At 32.5% G+C, this 21,724-nt stretch overlaps 1 protein-coding gene across 2 annotated transcripts in view; it reads right to left on the reverse strand.

The window, feature by feature from the left end:
* Positions 1 to 208: 208 nt before the first annotated feature.
* Positions 209 to 21,724, reverse strand: part of LOC116463139 (syntaxin-binding protein 5) — a 185,724-nt gene continuing 164,208 nt past the window's right edge. For both annotated transcript variants that reach the window (XM_032146104.2, XM_032146103.2), the window contains 3 exons: positions 17,089 to 17,200; positions 7,817 to 8,037; positions 209 to 6,096 (listed from right to left, as the gene is read on the reverse strand). In XM_032146104.2, the coding sequence (XP_032001995.1) occupies positions 6,055 to 6,096; positions 7,817 to 8,037; positions 17,089 to 17,200 (375 nt within the window). In that variant the 3' untranslated portion in view covers positions 209 to 6,054. The remainder of the gene's footprint in view (positions 6,097 to 7,816; positions 8,038 to 17,088; positions 17,201 to 21,724) is intronic.

A 21,724-nucleotide genomic window follows, 5' to 3' on the forward strand; every position in this document is an offset into this window, starting at 1 on the left:
AATGCACTGAATCAGAATCTGTATTTTAATATGATCCCCAGGTGATTCGTGTACACACTAAAGGGCAAGAAGCATGCACTTGGATTTCATTCCTATTCCTTAACTCTCACCCTGTCTCCTTTACTCTCAATCCACCCAACACAAGGGTAGGCGTTTTTCACCAAAAACTCCAGATAGTCAAGAAAAATATAGTTGGTTACCTGAGTTATATGATTAGCTTCACTTTCAGCAAATGTGGGAATCTATTTTTTATCAAATATTTTCTTAGGTTATTAATAGATTAATTCCATAATTCAGAAAAAAATTAGAACAAATTTTCCAGGAAAAAGGGCTTGTTTAGTTTCAGGAGAGATTAGAGTATTTTATTTTGCCCAATCAGAGCCCTTCAGCATAAAGAGACATTCATATACATATATATGAACATTTTCCAGAAACATTAATTTATAATACATTTTTTAAAATACCAGCTTAACGGTATTTATTTACAAAAATATTTCATTACCTAATTTTAAATTTTGCTGTGATGACAGTTTGTAAAGTACAGGAATGCAAAATAACTACAAAGTTTAACACGTTTTTAGTGTTTGCAATAGTGCTTTTCTTTTTAGATGAAACAATACACAGATTTTTTTTAAACCGTATTTCAAAATGCATATTCCAGCAATTACCTTTGAGATAGTTACTGGGACTGAGCAAGATTAAATAAAAAGTGCAGCAACTGAAAAACACCTGCAAGTTACAGTTTAAGGTATACACAAGCTAGAGCTCTATACCAAGCATGCTTGCCTCTGAAGTGGACAATGTTAGAAAAACTTAATCTTGCTCTTTTTCATATTGTCTTTTGGTAATGCATTTACAATGAACCAATAGTATAACTAGAAAGCAAAAGTGTTTTTCTGGTTCTAACTATCATGTGGAATAGAGGTCACACCTAAAGTATCACAGTACTATTTATTTACAAAAAAAAGTTAAAAAAATTAAAACAAGATTTACCCTCTTTGCATTGCTTTCCATTGCTATGTTGATTCTATTTTCAACTCCTTACACTGTCTTCAGTTGAAGCAGTTTAGACAACAAATAGCAAAAGTAAATAAACAAATAGCAAAATAAATAAACAAAAACAAACAAAAAAAACAACTACCAAATAAATAGGATTCCATTGCCATTAACCTATATCCATTTGAAATGCCTGAGTCAAACAACCTACAATAAATACTGGTTTATTTACATGTCATACACTATAAAATTTTAAACAATGAGCCTCATTGTAAAATACTGGCAAAACTGACATTCATGATTTTTCTGATGTAAAGAATAAAATAAAAAGACCACTTACATGTAGCCCTGGATTACTGTACTGAATTTGTAAATGAATTGTGCCTATATTGTTAAAATTAATTTGACTGTATTAATAACTGAAGAAAGCAATGTTATAACCCTGGTAATTGGGAAGTTATTAAAATCATTTAATTCATCTGAGAAAGGTAAGCCAGTTTTCCCTTTTTTTCTTTTTTTGGTAGTTTTTGGTTGCAACAACTGTTTTCTGTCTACAGAAACTTTTTTAAAACTTCGGAGGCAGTAGTAAAACCATTAATATTCACAGGAAAAATAATTCCCATAGCACTTTACAAGAAATTGATCAGAGTGATGAAAAGTGCAATTAACAAAAGCTGTAAACAGTATCTTCACATTCATTTTCAAATGAAAAGAAAAATCTGTGGGCATAAATTTCAATCCAAGAGAACAAATACCCTAAAAGGGAAAAGAAAAAAAAAAAGGACATTTAAGATATAGGAGTGCTTTTTTTTCCCCCAAAGTAAATACAGATTAAAAAGTCTAAGAATGCTGATCAAGTATCAAACTGATAAGGAACAAATTCTATAAACTACAAAATAAAAACCTTCATTGACAAAAATACATAAACTCTGTTTTCATTTTTGGAAATTTATTTTTAAAAAAGGTAGAAGAAAATACCTGGAAAACTATTTTAAATATATATATATATATATCTATATTTTAAAACAATAGTTAAGGTAGGCATCCAACAGCAAGCTGAAGCTATTGAGAAAGATCTTGCAATTATTGTTGTGGGCACTTTCCCCCAAAATAAAATTAATATTTGAAAATGCTCAATAGAGGGTTTTTTAAAGCATAGAAATGGTATCTTTCCTGTTCATGTGTGAAGATTTTTAAATGATGTATGATTTTTTAAAATTAATTGTATCTCGATATGAGATACCAGTATTTCTTATTATAAGCGTAAAACATAACTTTTTGTATGGATAATATACATACTTTTTAAGTACTTTGACTTAAACTTAACAAGTTCACCATTTTTAAAATTAAAGTACATTTATAAAAATTCCATTTTAAAACTAAAAGTATATTTTCTAGCAGTATGTATAAATATAACATGTTACTGTATGATCTTAAAACAAATCTGAAAGTGTTGCAATAATTTAAGACCAAGAACACTGAAACATACAGCAGATTATTTTACTATTTTTTAAATCTATATAAAACCCTATTAAAGGTTTTAAAACTGATCAGTTTATTTAAGGTACAGCTAGCAGCATATTCATGATTTTGGTATGTTTTATACACATGTATCACTTGGTTTAAACTGAGCAATGTGGATTAAATGATAATAAAAAGTTTTCATTACCTAAAAAAGTGCAGAAAAAATTCAAGTTTAAAGTTCAGTGCTCTTTATTTTGCTGAAACAAATAAAATCCCAAAAGTTAAAGTGTAAAATAAATCTTTGCCACAAAAAATTTACCTTTGGATATAGCTTTTCTAATGTCACATGAGAAATGCCTTAAGCAAAACATATATGGAAGATAGAACTCAGGGTAAAACTTTGAACTCCGTAGTGTCTTCCACATATTCTTCCTTTCCTCAGCTGTCTCCCCAGCACCCCTGTAACCTAAAAGTATGTAACACTTTCAGACTTGTTTAAAACACTCACATATCTACAAGAAATAGCTTCAGAGGAACCTACAATTAAGTTCTAAGCCAAAAAAAAAAAAAATTGCTTCGCTCTTTAAACTACTGTACTTAATTAAATTGTAATATACTTACACATAATAACATAGACAAGTAGCAGCATTTTTCACATCCATAAAAAATCAAACGGAGAAGTTAGTAATAGCTCAGTCGAATCTATAACCATTTTTTTGGAAACACTTTGTACAATTGAAATGCAAAGCAAAAGTGTTAAGATGATGCACAACTTCAAATGGATGTAATGTACAGAATTTGTCAGAATATAAGATTTCAAATAACTTTCTCAGCAAATATATATGGATTTTAGTTTGAAAACTGAAATGAACTGGATATATGGTACATACAGAAAAACCACTTCCTACTTACAAACTACTAATCATGAATACTTCAATGATTTTAGAGTCAAGGACAAATGCAACAAAACAATGAGGATATGGAGAGGGCACACAAAAATCTTTCATTTTTCTGATATTTTCTATTTTGACTTTTTTTTTTTTGGTCAGTTTTCCTGAAATCATGGCTTGCTGGTGACTATTACTTTCTGTATTTAAAAAGAAAAAAAATTAGAGATGTTACCTCTCAAATTACAGTAAATTCCCTGGGTTAGTTATTACTGTAGACTGTCTCTTATCTACAGACAGAATCAAGTATAACTCTGAGAAGCTTATTTCCTACACTCAAACATACTTTAAGCTTTCTAATCGTAACTGAGTCTCTAGTTTGTTGTGCATAATTTGTAGATTAATTTAAAAATTAAATAACTCAAAACACTGATTTATGATTTTCTTACAAAATCTTGGAAATCCATCTAAGGTAAATGTATATACTTCTATATTTGAAAATAATTACAAGATTAGTTCATTTTGTATACAACAGGAAAAATGACAGTAAAAATGAAGTTAATATACAAATATATTTGTGTTATATAACACAACACAGCAAATTAAATAATTGCAGCTAATATGACCTTCCACATAGATAGGGAACCAACCAGTATATTAATCTACATAATGCTTTCTCAACTTCTTCAAATCCATAACTGTTGATTTTATTGATGACATTCACAAAACTGTACCTTTAAAATAGGACCTAACACTTCCTGTGACATATCATGGAACTATGGGTTTACTGGGTAATAGATAACACAAATTAAGCAATTTATAAACTGCTGAATGTTCAGACAGCTGACATTAAACAGAAATATGTTATTCATTGGTGCTTTCTATAAATTCGAAAACTTTTGAAAAGGGCTTACTTAAAAAATATTTCTTTTGGCTTGATCAATTATCTCTATCACACACATTTAGTCCCTACCAAATGATATTTAAAGTAAACTTTGATGTAAACTTTTGTATCTAGTAGTGCATGTTATAAAATGTAAACATAAAAGCTTTATTAATGAAGAGTAGAGGAAAATATGCATAACAGACTGTATGAAAAAGTTAAGATGTCCTACATATTCCTTTAATGATCATATGGAATAGAAAAACAACCACCCTGTTTACTATGTGTTCTGATTATCTCTTAATGAAAAAACAAAATAACTTAAAGGAATTTTTTATAGAAGACAATATTTAAATTTCATTAACATTAATTTTAATGCTTCCATTTTGCTTCTACTGGGTTGCTTTAACAACAATCAATAATAATCTCAGATTAGTCTGTATTCTGAGATTGCTTACTTCTAGATCTACTAGGTGGTTTCTTTCCTGCTCGTAATGCTATTCTATGAAACAATCATTCATTGTCCATTGCTGGTCTCGAATTGTATTATATTCCAATACAGAAATAATTTAGTTATCACAGTGTACATACTTTCCTTTCTTTTTGGCTTTTTAAAACCTTGAAAGGATATGTACAGATTTATAGTATATTTCTACAGAAAATATTTTGTAGGTCATCAGACTAAACTCTTATATAGATAATTATTGACAACAGATGCTTGTAATTTTCCATGCGATAGCATGTGCGCTAAGATTTAACTGGCTCATCACCTGAGTGTATTGGAACAGTTAGCAAATAAAGGGCATTTTAAAAAGGGAGCTGAGCATTTTACCGAAATAATGAAAGTTTTTTTTAAGCAATTTTAATTAAAGAATGCAAAGGTACATTTGGTTAAACATTTTATAAAAATTCAAGCAAAATTAAAAACATAGCCAATTTCAACATTTCTACAAATTTAACCAGTATTATTTTGGTCAAATCCACCTTTAGCTGAATTAATGAGAACAAGGACAAGGGACATTGAAGTATTCTCCTCACCACAATGGAGGTTTTTCTCACTTTCCACACTGCATAGCCACTACATGGAAACTCCCAGAATGATGAGCAATTCAGTCATGCTCTACACTTTTCTTTTCAATGAAAAGTGATGTATCTTCTTGTTTTGCTTTTGACAAAATATGAACTAAATACAAGTCTATAATAACAAGAATCCAAGAGTAGCTCATACACAAGTCAAGTATGTGTATGTTTTTATTATTTAAAGCCCACCATTCAGCTTATCTGTCTAAAGAGATGATAACAAACAGTTTGTTTCTTTTTCACTAATGATACTGATGATCAGTCAAAGAGAGGGAAAGTCCAAGACAGCTGTTTATAATCCAGTCCAATGACACATATATAACTATTTCAGCTTCAAGACTTCTGACTTATTGCCTCTACCCCAAACAGGTCAAACACTGATGGCAGATAAAACGGCACAAACCCTTTTGGCATATGAAAGTTTAATACAGGAATGATCCAGGATTAGTCCCTGCACCAGGTCTCCTCAGCAGTCCCCTTGGTTTCTTCATCTGTCACGTGTGACCTGTTTAATTCCCAAATTGTCAACTCATAACTGGCACACACCATATACTCCATTTTGAGTGCGTGTGAACACTCCTCAGTTAAAGCCACATGACTGAGGTAAAACAATGCATGATTGTGCTAGTAAAGAACAGTATTCAGTGATGAACATCCCTTTAATGTTAACTTTTCTAAAGAATGTAATAAAAATGGAAAACTTTTTTCCTTCTGGCTGAAGTTGGACTTATTGGATTCTGGTTGTCAGAACTGGTACCACTTCTTATCTTTATATTTCAACATAATCTAAAGGGGGAAAAAAAGAAAAACATGTTTTTTAAATGCCAGAACAATAACATTTATAAGTGATTTCTATATTTTTCCAAAACATTATGTCATTCTGCAATATTCTGTAGTGCTACTATATTGCTTACTTCAAATCAACTTATTGAGAGCAGTAAGAACTATTCTATTTGGAGGAAAAAATACGATATACATTAAGAACTAGCCTAGAAGTTCCACAGATTTCTTAGAAATGTGACATAATTTGGTGACTTAAGCTAGTAATATAAAAGTACGATGATTTTTATTTTGTACTATGAATTAAAAATAATGCTTGAAGAACTGGGGAATTAAAGGTTGAAAATGCTACTCCTCCTGCCGTCTCAAATTTACTGAGCATCTACCCTGAGCCAGACACTGCATAACACACTTTCCCTACTTGATTTCAGTCACAACCATTCTTGGTCTAGGCACTGTTTTTCTCCCCATTTAATAAATGAAACTGAAGCTTCTAGGGGTTGCCCAAGGTAATGCAGTAGTGAAACTGGAATTTGTGCCCATGCAGTCTAATTCAAGAACCTGTGACTGTAACTACCTCAATGTACTGTTTTCCTTAGACTCTGAAATATGGCTCAAGAACAACTGGTAGAAGGGAAAGTTAACAGTGTGAGATTAAGCTCTTTCCTAAATATTCAGAGTGTGAATATATTCCGAAATTGACTGAAGTGCTACATGCTGTAGAGATCATACAATCAGGTGTAGGGTTATGACAACAAAAATCTCGACCTAAATTGACCACCACAAGCCTGTATCTGAGGTGCCTGGGTATAGTACCAGTAATCATAAAGGATCTCTGAACCTCTCTGAAGCCCTAGACATGTATCTTCCAGGTCAAGTTACCTCTTCATGCGTTCTAGGTTTCCGCATTTTTGAGCAAGGAGGAAATGACTTTTGGTTGAAAAATTTAAAAAAGAGCTACCACTATAAATTGGGTGCTCAAATATAAAAACAACCTTAAAATTGTTTCTTCAGACAAATTCAAAATGTCCTCCAGGGCCAGCCTAGGAACTCGGTGTGTGAAGTAACCTAGTGTAAAGCATCAAGGAAAGGCAGGCCTGTGTGTCAAAATGAAAAATGTGTATTTCCTGTAAAGGCTTTTAAATTCAGCTTTTCAAGAGCATGATGTGGTGTAAGGGGACCAGTCAGGGATCCCTACTTTACAGCATGTGTTTTTGAGCTCTATCATGACTTCCTAGGTCCACCATTGCAAAATGCATCTCTCTACTCCTCCATATGAATTGGTCCACAATGCGGACTTAGTATTGTTTATTTAAGTAAAAAGGTTTGTCAATTTTAGTTATTTATATCTACCTGGAAGACTCAAGGAGGCAAATTATTTCTTTCTTTAGGACAAAGTGGTAGTAGACTCTGAGGCATTAAGAAAAATTGACATTGGTATTGCATTCGTTAAGAAATAGTTGCAAAGCTGCTAGCTACGCTTACCAAAAGCCTGAAGGTGGGCAGATTCCTTCAAAATTTATAATCTTATAGTAAGAAACCAAAGGCTATTGGAGATACATTCCTGTAATGGTTCCCTCTGGTGGCAAAAATCAGGAACTTGCAATTGTACAATGAATATATGCAAATTCATGGGTGTAGAAATACAATAGCTATAAAAATAAAATAACATTGATACTTGCTTTACCTAGAGCTTTTTGTTCAAATATCTGTTTGAGAGTCGTACCTCATGAGCATGTTTAGAAAATGACTCTGCACTTGATAACATGGCCGCAGTTCTTTCTTCCAGATCGCCAAGTTTCTGCCCTCTTTCATCTAGTGCCAGCCTGGCTCGTGCTAATTCACCAACAACTCCAGATGCTGCCCCTTTCACACCTTCAATGCCACCAGGGCCAGGAATATGCTGTGCAAGGCTCCTTGAAGCCTTTCCCGAGGACGATTCTCCAACTGAACACATTTGATAAATGAAAGAGTAACTCAAAACATGAACATTTTACTAATAATAAAATACAATTTTTGGATTGAGTGGTAATATAATTGAAATAAAATTATAAAGTGAAATATGCTTAATACATGCTTTCTTTTGTTATGATTGGTTTAATAATTTTTAGATACTTTTTCAAACATGCAAAAACACAATGTACATTAAATATTCTATACTAGCTCATACAACAAGACTTATACAAAAAAGGAGCTGGTAAATATTTAATGAAACAAATAAAGGTATATTGTTATCAATTATATAATGGCAAAAACTGCTCTTTTGTGCAAAAAAAAGGAAGATATTTAGCTTCAAATATACAGATTTGATTATGTTTATTTACTCCACACTTCCTCTTACTTAAAAATATACTGTGCTTAGGCTCAGAAGTAAAGATAAATGAAGAATATTATTCAGTAGTCTATTTCAGTCTCCAAAAATTGTAGGCATGCTATATTCTTTTCTTTTTCTCCACTTATCTTGTCACTTACCAAATGGATCACATTTTTCCATCAAAAGACCTTGCGATTCACTGTTTTCTTTCTCTTTGCTATCCAGATGCTTTTTACCTAACACTTAGATCACTGCAAAAGTCTTAAATTCTTTAAAGGCTGATCTCAAGTTTCCTGGTTCCTCAGCTTAAATTTCTTTCTTTCCTTTTTCTTTAAATATAACTCGTATACCACAACATTTGCTCCTTTAAAGTGAATACACTGGCGATTTTTACTTTATTCATAAGGATGTGAATCACCACCACTATTAATGAATACCAGAGCATCTCATCACTGCAAAAGAAGTTCCATGCCTGTTAGCAGTCACTTTCCATTCCCACTCTTTGCATTTCTTGGCAACCACTAACCTACTCTCTGTTTCCATAAATTTGCCTATTCTGAGTATTTCATTTAAATGGATTCATACAATAGGTGGCCTTTTGTAACTGGCTTCTTTCACTGAGAGTAATGTCAAAGGTTATTGATGATGTAGCATGCATCAGTACTTCATCACTTATTATGGATGAATAATGTATTATTTTATGGATAAGGTGTATTTTGCTTATTCATTCATCAGCTGATGGACATCTGGGTTGTTTCCACTTTTTGGCTATTATGAATAAAGCTACTATGAACATTTATACAAATGTTTGGGTAAATGCATGTTTTCAATTTTCTTGGGTATATGCCTAGGCATAGAATAGCTGGGTGATGTGATAATTGTATGTTTAATTTTTTGAGGAACCATCAGTTTTCCAGAGAGGGTGCACCATTTTACATTTCAACCAATAATATATATGAGGGTTCCAATACCTCCACATCCTTGCCAACATTTGTTATTGTGAATCTTTTTGATGACATCCATCCTATTAAGTGTGAAGTGGTATCACATTGTGGATTTGACTTGCATTTCCCTAATGACAAAAGATGCTGAAGATCTTTTCATGCACTCATTTGTCATTTGCATATTTTCTTTGGATAAATATCTATTGAGGTTGATACTGTTTGGCTGTGTCCCCACCCAAATCTCATCTTGAATTGTAGCTCCCATAATCCTCAAGTGTCATGGAAAAGACCCAGTGGGAGGTAACTGAATCATGGGGGCAGGTTTTCCCGTGCTGTTCTCATGAGAGCAAGTCTCACAAGATCAGATCTGATGCTTTTATAAAGGGCAGTTCCCCTGCACAGGCTCTCTTGCCTGCTGCCATGTAAAATGTACTTTTGCTCCTCGGCCTTCCGCCATGATTGTGAGGCCTCGCCAGCCATATGCAACTGTGAGTTCATTTAATGTCTTTTTCTTTATAAATTACCCAGTCTTGGGTATGTCTTTATTAGCAGCATGAGAATAGACTAATATACAGATCCACCTAAAAATTGGTCTATTTGTCTTCTATTATTGAGTTTTAAGAGTTCTCAATATATTCTGGACACTAGACGTAATCTGATTATCAGATATGTGTTTGCAAATATTTCATCCCATTCTTTGGATCATCTTTTCACTTTCTCGTTAGTATTCTTTGAAGCACAACGTTTTAAATTTTGATAAATTCCAATCAACCTTTTTTTTTCCTTTGGTTGCTTGTGATTTAGGTGTCATATCTTAGAAACCACTGCCTAATCCAAGGTTACACAAATTTATACCTGGTTTCTTCTAAGAGTGTTACAGTTTTAGGTCTTATATTGAGGTCTTTGAGCCATTTTGAGTTAATTTTTTTGTGTGGTGTGAAGCAGGGGCCCAACATCTTTTTTTTTTTTTTTTTCAGATGAATATCTAGTTATTCCAACATCACTTATTGAAAAGACCATTCTTTGGCCACGTAATTTTCTTGGCATCCTTGTAAAAAAAAACCACTGGCCATAAATGTATAAGCTTATTTCTGGAGTCTCAACTCTATTTATGTATCTTTATGCCAGTACCACACTGTCTTGATGACTACAGCTTTGTAGTAAGTTTTGAAACTGAAATGTTTGAGTCCCTCCAGCTTTTTTCTTTTTCAATATTTGTGTGTGTGTGTGTGTGTGTGTGTCTGTATGTGGCTATTTTGAATTCTTTGTATTTTCATTTGAATTTTAAGAACAGCTTACTGCTTTCTGAAAAAAAAGTTGTGATTTTGATACGAATTGTGTTAAATGTGTAGATCAATTTGTGGATACTGCCATCTTAACAATGTTAAGTCTTCTAATCCATGAACATGAGATGTAGGTCCACTGACTTACATCTTAGTTTCTTAAAATGATATTTTGAAGTTTTTATTGTACATGTCTTATACTTCTTTGGTTAAATTATGTCTAAGTGGCTTATTTTTTGATACTGCTATAAATGAAACTGTTTTCTTAATTTCATTTTTGAATTATTCATTGCTTGTGTATAGAAATGCAATTCATTTTCTGTATTGATCTTGTATCCTGAAACCTTGCTAAAACTGTTTATTGGCTATAATTAGTTTTGTGTGGATTTCTTAGGATTTTCTAAAGATAAGATTTGCAGATCTAAAGATCTGCAAATAGAGATAGTTTTACTTCTCCCATTCCAATTTGCATGCCTTTTACTTGCTTTTCTTGCCTAATTTCCCTGGCTAGAACCTCCACTCCTATGTAAAATAGAAGTGGTAAGAGCTCTTTGAATATGCATATAAAATTTAGAATTAGCTATACATTTTTGGAAGGATTTTGATTAGAACTACATTAAGTGTATATGTGTATATATACATACAGACATCAGTTTTGAGAGAACTGGTATCTTCTATTGAATCTTCTATTCCATGAACATGGTATACTCATTAATTTGTTTGAATCTTCTTTAACTTCTCTCAACAAATTTTTCTTTTTCTTTTATTTTATTTTAATTTTTATTATACTTTAAGTTTTAGGGTACATATGCACAATCTGCAGGTTTGTTACATATGTATATACGTGCCATGTTGGTGTGCTGCACCCATTAACTTGTCATTTAGCATAAACAAATTTTTCTAATTTTCTACTTTCCTCATGGAGATTCTGAACATGTTCTCTTAAGATTTATTTCTAGATACTGAATTAAAAGAAATACTATGGGTGATAGGCAGAGTAATGTCCCCCTTCCCCCATAGATGGCTACATTCTAATCCCTGGAACCTGTGAATATGTCACCTTATATAGGAAAAGGATCTTTGCAGATGTGACTAAGGACCCAGACATAGAGTTCATCCTGCATTATTTAGGTGAGCCTAACCTAATCACATGGGTCTTTAAAAGCAAAGAGTTTTTTTTTTTTTTTTTTTTCAGCTGTGGGCAGACAGAGATGTGGCTTCAGAAAAATAGAGATATGCAAGGTTGTTGGCCTTGAATACTGACAATGGGACCAGAAGCCAAGGAATGTGGATGGCCTCTAGAAGCTAAAAAAGGCAAGGAAATGGATTCTCTCCTGAAACTTCCAACAAGAAACACAGCCATGGGAACATCCATAAGAACTGTGTTGATTTCTAACCTATGGAATTGTAAGGTAATAAATTTGGGTTCTTTTAAGCTAGTAATTTTGTGGTAATTTGTTATAGCAGCAACAGAAAACTATACAAATAGTAATTTAAATTTTTTCATTTTTTATTATTGTTAATATAAATTAAATTTTATTTTTGTATATGATTACATCTAGTAAGTTTGGTAACCTCTGTTATTTCTAACAATTTAGCTATAGATTCTTTTGGTTCTTCTAAATATGTCATCATATCAATCATTTGCAAATGACTGTTTTGTTTTCTGTTTCGTATTATAGTACTTCATTTTTTCTTCCCTTTCCACACCCTCTAGGGACTTGAAAAGAATGCTGAATGTATGTGTTAATAGTGGGCACTATGTGTCATTTCTAATTTCAAAGGAAAAAATTTTAATGTCATTTAATGTTCCTGCATTAAGAGTGACATTTGCAATTTAGTTTCTAGGAGTCTCTATCAGGAATGGATAAGATTTTTTTTTTTTTTAATGATAAATCAACTTTGAATTCCTGGTACAAACCAAACTTGGTCTTGGTATATTATCTTTATTACATATTATTTGCTATCTTAATATTTCATTTCAGATTTTCTATCTATAAATGATATTTGTCTTTGTTTTTTTCCTTTCTAATACTATTTTGGTTTTTGGTGTCAAGGTTGTGTTAGCCACACAAAATGAGTTGATGAGTGTACCTATTGTTTCCTATCTTTTGGAAGAGTTTGTGTGAGAGTTGAATTATTTTTTTCCCTAAATATTTGGAAGAAATATTAATGAAGCCCAATTTGTACCAGAAGTTTACTTGCAGAAAAGTTTAAAATGATGGCTTCAATGTCTGATAGTTACAGTACTATTAGAATTTTTATCTTTTTGTCCACTTCCGTTGTAATTGGTAAAACAATTAAATTCCTTCAAAAATAAAGTTATACATTACATTCTCTTATTTTTAACTTCAGTGTTATTCCTTTTTTTCCCATTCCTAATAGCATCTACTTGTGCATTTCTTTTTTCGTGCTTCGTTTCACAAGAGGTTTATCATTTTTATTAGACTCTTAGAGAATCAACTTTGGCTTTTGTTATACACTCAACAGTTGTGTCCCCCGCCCCCTCCCCCTCAGTCATATGTTGAAATCTAATCCTTCCCTAATGTAATGTCAGAAGTGGGGGCCTTTGGGAGGTAAAAAGGGTATTGTCCTCATCAATGGGATTACAGCCCTTAAAAAGAGGCCAGAGAGGTAGCTTGCTCTCTTTCCTCCAGGTGAGAATGCAGCCAGAAGGCTGTCGGTAAGCCAGAATAGGACCCCCAAGCAACTCAATCCTGTTGGCACCTTGATCTCAAACTTCCAACCTCCAGAGCTGTAAGAAATAAGCTTCTGTTGTTTAAAAGCCACCCAGTCTATGGTATTTTGATATAGCAGCCTGAACTAAGACAGCTCTGTTAATTTTTCGATTGTATTCTACTATTTCATTAATATCTTAATCTTTTTTATTTGGTTTATTTTGCTGTTTTTCTAACTTTTTGAGATGAATGCTGAGTTCACTCATTTTCATGTTTTCTTTTTCAAATACTAATACATATTTAAGATTAAAATTTTCACTCTTAAGGATTACTTTAGTTACATACCAATGGTCATAAATTCTGACACAAGAGTTATCCAAAGGTAAGTATATTTCTGTTTTCAAACATGTGGATTTAAACTTATCTTTGTTATTGATTACAAGCATAACTGCACTGTGATCAAATTGTATACACTAAAGTTATTTTAACTCATTGAAATCTGATTGATATAACTGCTTATTATTAAATCTATATTTAGAACTTATGATGATTGAGAAAATGTCTCTTCCATTAGCTATGTCAATATTTGTTTTTATATATTTTGAAGTCAAAATAGTAGGTACATTCAAATAATGCCTTAATGTCTAATTTTGCTTATATTAATATAGTTATACCAGCTGATTCATTTGTGATCATGCTTTTCCATCTTTTTAAATTTCACCTTTTTGTGTCCTTATGTTTTATATATGTCCCCTATAAACAATGTACATTTCTGTTTAATTAATTAATTAATGTATTTTTAGAGACAGGGTCTTGCTCTGTCACTCAGGCTGGGATGACAGTAGTATAATCATGGCTCATTATAGCCTCAAACTCCTGGGCTCAAGTGATGCTCCTGCCTCAGCTTCATAAGTGGGTCTACGGGTGCATACCACCACTAAATTTTTAAATTTTTTGTAGAGACAGGGTCTTGTTATATTGCCCAGGCTGGTCTCGAACTCCTGGTCTCCAGCAACCCTCCCGGCTAAGCTTTCCAAAGTGCTGGGATTATGGGTATGAGACTCGACGCTGGCCTTTTCTTTTCAAATTCAGTCTAACCATTTTTGTCTTTTAGCTGAAACATTTATTCTGCCTACATTTATTACCATTATTTATATTAAAGTTAAATCTACCATGCTTTATGTACTATCTGCTTATCCCATCTGTTTTGTATTCTCTCTCTTTTTGCTTTGCTTCGGAATGACTGTGATTTATCTGCTATTCATCTGGAAGTTATGTTCTATTTTTCTAAGTTTTACAGGTTATCCTGTAAATTACATGTGTCCTTAACTTATCAATGCCAATGAATACTTTTTACAAGTTTCCCAAAAAATTCAAGAATCTCAGATCACCTTAAATCCACTTACTGTTTTTAAACTCCTTAATGTTATGACATATTTTGGGCTATGTTATTGTCTGTGTATGTGTGTATACACATGCCATACACCTTTATTTTGCAGGTCATAAAGATTATATTAACTATATTTATGCACATATCACTTTTGTTCCAAATCACTGTGTGTCTCTGACATCCCATCCAAGATTATTTTCCTTCTATCTGATGTGTACCCTTTAGAATTCCCTTTAGTGTGACGGCAAGGTTTACTTATTTGTCTAAAAATGTCTCATTCTTAAATAATTTTTGCGTATAGAATTATGGATTAAATATAATCAATATAATTTTCTGTCAATATACAGAAGATCACCTTACCATCTTTGGCTGTTGAGAAGTCATGTATCGGTCTCTATTTGTTAAAAAATATCTATAATTTTTCTCTAGCCACATTAAAGATTTTCTCTTTGTCTCTGGTGTACTATATTTTAATGAGATTAGTTAATTGAGAATTTTTAAAAACATCATTGGAATTAATTAGGCTTCTCAAATTTGTCGATCACCGTATCAATTCTAAAAAGTTTTCTGACTTATTTCTTTATATATATATTTACATTTATATATAAGTATTCTTCTTTGCAGTCCTTCCTATTTCCTTTTTGAGAAGGTCTGAACTTATGTTAGATCTTCTCACAGCAACTTTTTTTAATCCTCTCCTACTACGTATTTTGTTTGTTTCTTTGTGCTGCATTTTGGATGACTTCTCCTAACGTATCTTTAAGTTACATAATTCTTTCTTCACGTTTGTCTAATTTGTAGTTAAGCCTATCTATTGGGTTTTTTATTCTAGTTTTTGAGTATTTCAGGTCTAGAATTTCTGGATTTTTTCACATCTACTGCTACTGACTTCTACAGTTTTCAGTTACCTGATACAATGTTCAGGCATGATATTTAGCCTCTTGAACACAATTATGAATAATTATTTTATAGTCTGTGTCTGATAATTCCAATATGTGAAGTACCTATCCTGCCTTTTCTGTTTTATTAATCATGCTGTTGATTCCTAATGTTCCTGGTTATCTATGACTGGTTTCTGGTCATCTATGTTCCTGGTTATCTATGACTACATATTTGAAAAATTATTTGTAGAGATAATTTGAGGACTTGGAATATACTATATTCTTTCTGAGATCATTTTTTCATTTGCTTCTGCCAGGAGCTAGGGACTCTAGCAGTCTGGAAAAATCTTAATTAACAATTAACACTGAAGATTTTACAGGCCACCCAGATATTTGAAGCTGAGCTGAAAGTCGTGTGTGTGTGTGGTGAGGGGAGGTGGGTAGTTTATTCCCAGTTCACCCTTACTCTTAAATTATAGCCCTTTGGTGTCTTTGCAAATAGCAGGAGTTATTTTAGGGTCCCCACTCTTGCCAGGTTGGGGAGCCCATCTTGCTAGCCCTAGCACAGCTTAGTACCTCAGCCTCATTAGCAAAGTACTGCAGAGTCAAAGTGCCCCAACTTGTCAGGCTCTCCGCTCTGGGCTTCTTTCCCCACGGATACTGTTCTTGAAAACTCCTTACTATATGATTACTTCTTTGACGTCTTTAACAAATTTTAGAAATACATTTTCTGAGTTTTATATAACGTTATAAATTTTCCTCAGTGAGAATTTTATCCCAAATTATCAGTTCCCACTGACTTGAACAGTCTTCATTTTTTAAACTGAAATAAAACTATAGACCAATCATTTGGGTAAGTTCAAAAAAATTTCATTGCACTGCTACTTACTGCTATTTAATGATGCAGTTTTTCCATTAGTCAAACAAACATGAAACAACAATTCTAAATATTTTAGAAAAAAAGAAAAAAATCAAAGGATAGATAATAGCTGCCATTTATAAGAAAGGTCAAGCATTCACTGATTCATTAGTTCATTCAAGTACAAATTATTTACTTGTATCAACTACGTGGAAGGTACTAAATGAACCAGAAGGTTTATCTTATGATGAAGGTTAAATGAACTAGAGTAGTTTTAGAGGTTTTGAAAGACAGATTAAATGTTAAAGTAAAAACTAAGTTAAGGTTATCAGTTAAAGAAAATCATAGCATTAAAATAACATCACGTTTAATGAAAATAAAGTAAGTACTTCCTACATTATTTACTTAAAATTGTGAATACTACTTTTTAGTAATCGAAAGTTATTCTGATTTTGGTATTTCCTTGAGTAAAGTATTTCCCTGATTTGGGATAGAATAACAGAAAATAATTTTATGTATTTTGTTAAAACATGGAAATAGTAACTGTGACAAAGAGAAAAAAGTGAACATAATTTACAGATAAAAAAATTTTTGCATGGCTTGTTTCTGTTTTATAGATAGATTATCCAAATTAAATAAATCAACTTACATAGTTCTTCTCTGTCAAGAGATTGTGCACCACCTCCAAATAAGCCTTTAAAGAATCCCCTGTTTGGTGCTTCAGGTGTTTCTACAGGAGTGAAGAGTTCACCCAACATTTCCTTTAAAATCAAAACAAATTGTCACTGTTGAAATTTCAGGGAAACTAAACTATAATGAACAAAAGTATCACTGTAAACTCTTTAACCTAAGCTCAGAACATTACCTGTTGAGATTCACAATTAATGAGCACACGTCCTATGATCAGATACAGAACATGCTGATTTATTCAAACAGTACGTTTCTAAAACTAAAATATGACTTATTTGCTGCTTGCCCCTTTGTTCGCATTTTAGGTAAACAGTATTTTTGCTTAAGAGTGTCAGGAGATTCTAATCTTTAAGACAAAATTTTCATATAACTCGTATGAATTGATAATAGGATTAATAATTACATTAGAAAGAATTTTTTTTTTTTTTTTTGAGACAGTCTCACTCTGTCACCCAGGTTGGAGTGCAGTGGTGCGATCTTGGCTCACTTGCAGCTTCTGCCTCTGGGGTTCAAGTGATTCTTGTGTCTCAGCCACTGAATAGCTGGGATTACAGGCACACGCCACCATGCCTGGGTAATTACTGTATTTTGTAGAGATAGGTTTTGTGCCATGTTGGCCAGGCTGGTCTTGAACTCCTGGCCTCAAGTGATCCACCCGCCTTGGCCTCCCAAAGTGCTGTACAGGCATGAGCCACCATGCCCGGCCAGAAAGAAGAAAACTTCTTAACAGCAAGTATAAAAGTCCAGCGTAATAATGATGATATGTAGTTTTGAAATTATAACTTTTAGCTGAGTCAGAAAATTTATAATTTAGACACCAGCTTCTTTTTTCACAAACACATGCTAGGAAGAGAATTATGCCAACATACACCTGGAATTTCAGAAATCTAGCGGAGAGATGGGAACTCTTCCTTGTACATCATCAGATTTTTCTGAAATTACTGTATTTTTTAGAGTGCAGAAATGGTAAAAGGAGAAAAGATTGCTGACATGTTACTGGTTTTGTTGACAATACAAACAGAGGAAAGAAGACTTTTTCTAAGACAAGGATGGTAGTGACCGGGCACGGTGGCTCACGCCTGTAATCCCAGCACTCTGGGAGGCCGAGGTTGGCAGATCATGAGGTCAGGACTTCGAGACCAGCCTGACTAACATGGTGAAACCCTGTCTCTACTAAAAATACAAAAATTAGCAGGGTGTGGTGGCCTGTGCCTGCAATCCCGGCTACTTAGGAGGCTGAGGCAGGAGAATCGCTTGAACCCGGGAGGTGGAGGTTGCAGTGGGCCGAGATTACACCACTGCACTCCAGCCTGGGCGAAATAATCTGTCTCAAAAAAAAAAAAAAAGAGAAGAAAAGAAAAGAAAAGGATGGTAGTAATATTCATATAAGAGTTCTGCTATATTCTGGTGTTATTACATCATTATAGTTGGAATAAAAGTATGTATTTTTCAGCGTTTCTTCCTTGGGGCTGGGCTAAGGCTGGTAAAGGATGTTCAGGTTTTCTTTTAGACATATCCATATTAACATTATCCCTCCACCCAGATTGCAAATGGGAGGAGATAACTATTAACATTACACAACAGTTTTATTTATAAGACTGAAGTGGACTGAAGCCTTTATGTTTTTATTTTCTTTCCTCTGGATTTCTATAAAGTGTAGTAAACCTGGAATAAAACACTTTCTGAATTCAATAAATCAAACTTGTTAAAACCCACTATAGAATATACTGGTATTTATTATTATATTGAATTTACATTAAACTCTATAACAAAGGCAATTTTAGGCATATTTTAAATCTTTTAAAAACTGTATTTCACAGATCCTAATTTAAATTATATGTATTAAATTGTTATAATGTAAAAAAAATCAATAACAGCAACACAGCTATCATTTGGGTGTCTCATGCTAAATCAAAAGAAGAATATGACATATCAACAGCGATAGTTTAAAGCTATGCTTTTTAAAAAATTTGACCTCATTTTAGAATTAGAGTTTGCATTTCTTATTTGGTGTTTAATGAGCTTACAATTTTACAAGGGTAAAGTAAGAAATATAAAAACACCAGATTAAGCTCATTATATTCTCTGTAGTAGAATGAGTATAAACTTTGGAGCCAGATGGACCTGGATTTGATTCTCAGTTTCTGCCTTTTACTAGCAGAAGACTCTTAGTCAAATTAGTCTTTCAAAGAAATGGCTTCTTCAACTTCAAAAGGGAGAGATAATGATAACTGCCTCTCAGGAACATTACTAGGATTAAAAATAATGAGCCTATGAAGTGCCAGGAATAGACATCAATAGTATATGTACAGAAGTAGAAAAATCTATCACATAGAGATGAAACCAATTAGAAAATGCACAAGTCATTTATCTACAGGTTAATATTATGAACAGACATCTTTAAAGGGAGTTGAAAACTCAATGTTTCTTAGAGTCTAGATTATCTGCAGTCTTAATATAAAGGTTTTGGGAAAATACATAAAATAATATATACAGGTATTTTTTCACTTCTATTTAAATAAGAATTTTGATTATAAGTACATCTACTATTTAGAATGATTCATGTTAATGCTAGTAAATGTTGGAGAACTCTAAAACAGATCTGTAATTTCTGTGATCTTGCTACATCTACTCATAGTAGACAGTATTTCTGAAACAAGACATTGGACTTAATTACTCTTCTAAAATATAAATATTCAGAAATAAATATACTTGTCTGATTTTAGACTCTTGCATGTCATTTGTCTTGCATGTGAGCTAACAAGGTTAGAATGGTAAAATTTAGGACTAATTTCATGAATGGGTCAATGTATGGGTTTTGGTTATCCATACATTAGATGCCACTACAAAGTCCTTTACAGAGCATCAAATAATCACTGATTTTAATCATTTTAAGAAAACTTTATACTGTAAGAGTATTGAGTCTGAAAAAATAAATATCTCCAGGATAAACACACAGCAATAAACTTCATACTGAATACACAATATATATGAGAAGCTAAACAGTTCAACTGTCATCAGTTGTTTACAGTGATTACTTGCGGTTTTGTTTATAAATTATAATCCTGAGGTGCTTACCAAAGTTACTTACTTAGTTGTTTTAAACTGAATTAATTGGTATATTCCACCTCTACGATTATAGTAAATTTTGGTTAGGGTTCACAAATGAATATAAATAGTCCATTTGAAAAAAATATTTATTATAAATTATCTTTGTGTTTTTCACTATGGTATAGTTAATAATAATACTGTAAAAAGAAACTTAAGTATTTCAATCTAAACATACCATTGACTAATTGCCCATCAATGACAATTAAAAGTCCTGAATCCATTAATCTTTTAAACAGCTTTACTGAAGTATAATCAACATACAAAAACTGGCATATATTTGAGGTGTACAATTTGGTGAGTTTCGACATATGCATATATGCATGAAACCACCACCACAATCAACACTGTGAATATATCCATCATTCTCAAGTTTCCTTCTGCTCCTTTGTACGACCTTCTCTCATTCCTTCTTTACCCCCCATATCCAAGTTACTGCCGATCTGCCTTCTTTCACTATAATTTGTATTTTCTTGAGTTTTTATATAAATACAACATGTACTCTTCTTCTTGGCTCCTTTCATTAAGCATAATTATTCTGAGATTCACTGATGTTGCTGATGGTATCGTTTACTCCTTTGTATTGCTGACTAGAATTCTACTGTATGATAAACTGCAATTTGTTTTTCCACTCATCTGTTGAGCACATCTGGGTGGTTTACAGTTTTTGACTATTACAAATAAAGCGGCTATGAATATAAATTTCCTTTTCTTTTAATTAAAAAAAAATGAGTAAAGTGGCTGGGTCTTTGGTTCATGAATGTTAACTTTTTAAAAAACTCCTGAACTGTTTTCCAAAGTGGTTATAGTTTTTTACATTCCCATCAGCATTGTATGAAGTTGTAGTTCGTCTATATCCTTGCCAAAACTTGGCACGGTATTCTTTTTAATTTTAACCACTCTCAAAGGTGTTTAATGGTATCTCACTGTGGTTTTACTTTGCAGTTCTCTAATGATAAATAATGTTGAAAATCTTTTCATGGTGAGCTTTCTTTTTGAATATTTTGTCTATGTTTTTACTGGGTTGTTTCTCTTCCTTCTGTTGAGTTTTAAGGGTCATTAATATATTCTACAGACAAGTCCTTTATTAGATTTATGTTTTGTCCAGATTTTCTTCCCATCTATAAGTTGTCTTTTCATTTTCAAAAGTGTCTTTTGAAGAGTAGAAATTTTAAGTTTTGTTGAAGTTATCAATTTGTTCTTTTATGGATGTTGCTTTTGGTGTCACGGCTAATAAATCTTTTCCCAAAATAAGGTAACAGATGTTTTCTTAAGTTTCTTAAATCAGTTGTCCATGTACGTGTTTATTTCTGGATATTCTATTCTGATCCATTCATCTTGATGCCAAAAATACCATTCTCTACTGATTACTGCAGCTTTATAATAATCTTGAAATAAGGTAGTGTTAGCCCTTCCATTTTTTTCAGAGCTGTTTTGTGTATTTTAGTTCTCTTGTATTTATGTATGAATTTTAGGATAAATTTGTC

Source organism: Hylobates moloch, unplaced genomic scaffold, assembly GCF_009828535.3.
Source record: "Hylobates moloch isolate HMO894 unplaced genomic scaffold, HMol_V3 SCAFFOLD_26, whole genome shotgun sequence".
In the NCBI taxonomy this organism is placed as follows: Eukaryota; Metazoa; Chordata; class Mammalia; order Primates; family Hylobatidae; genus Hylobates; species Hylobates moloch.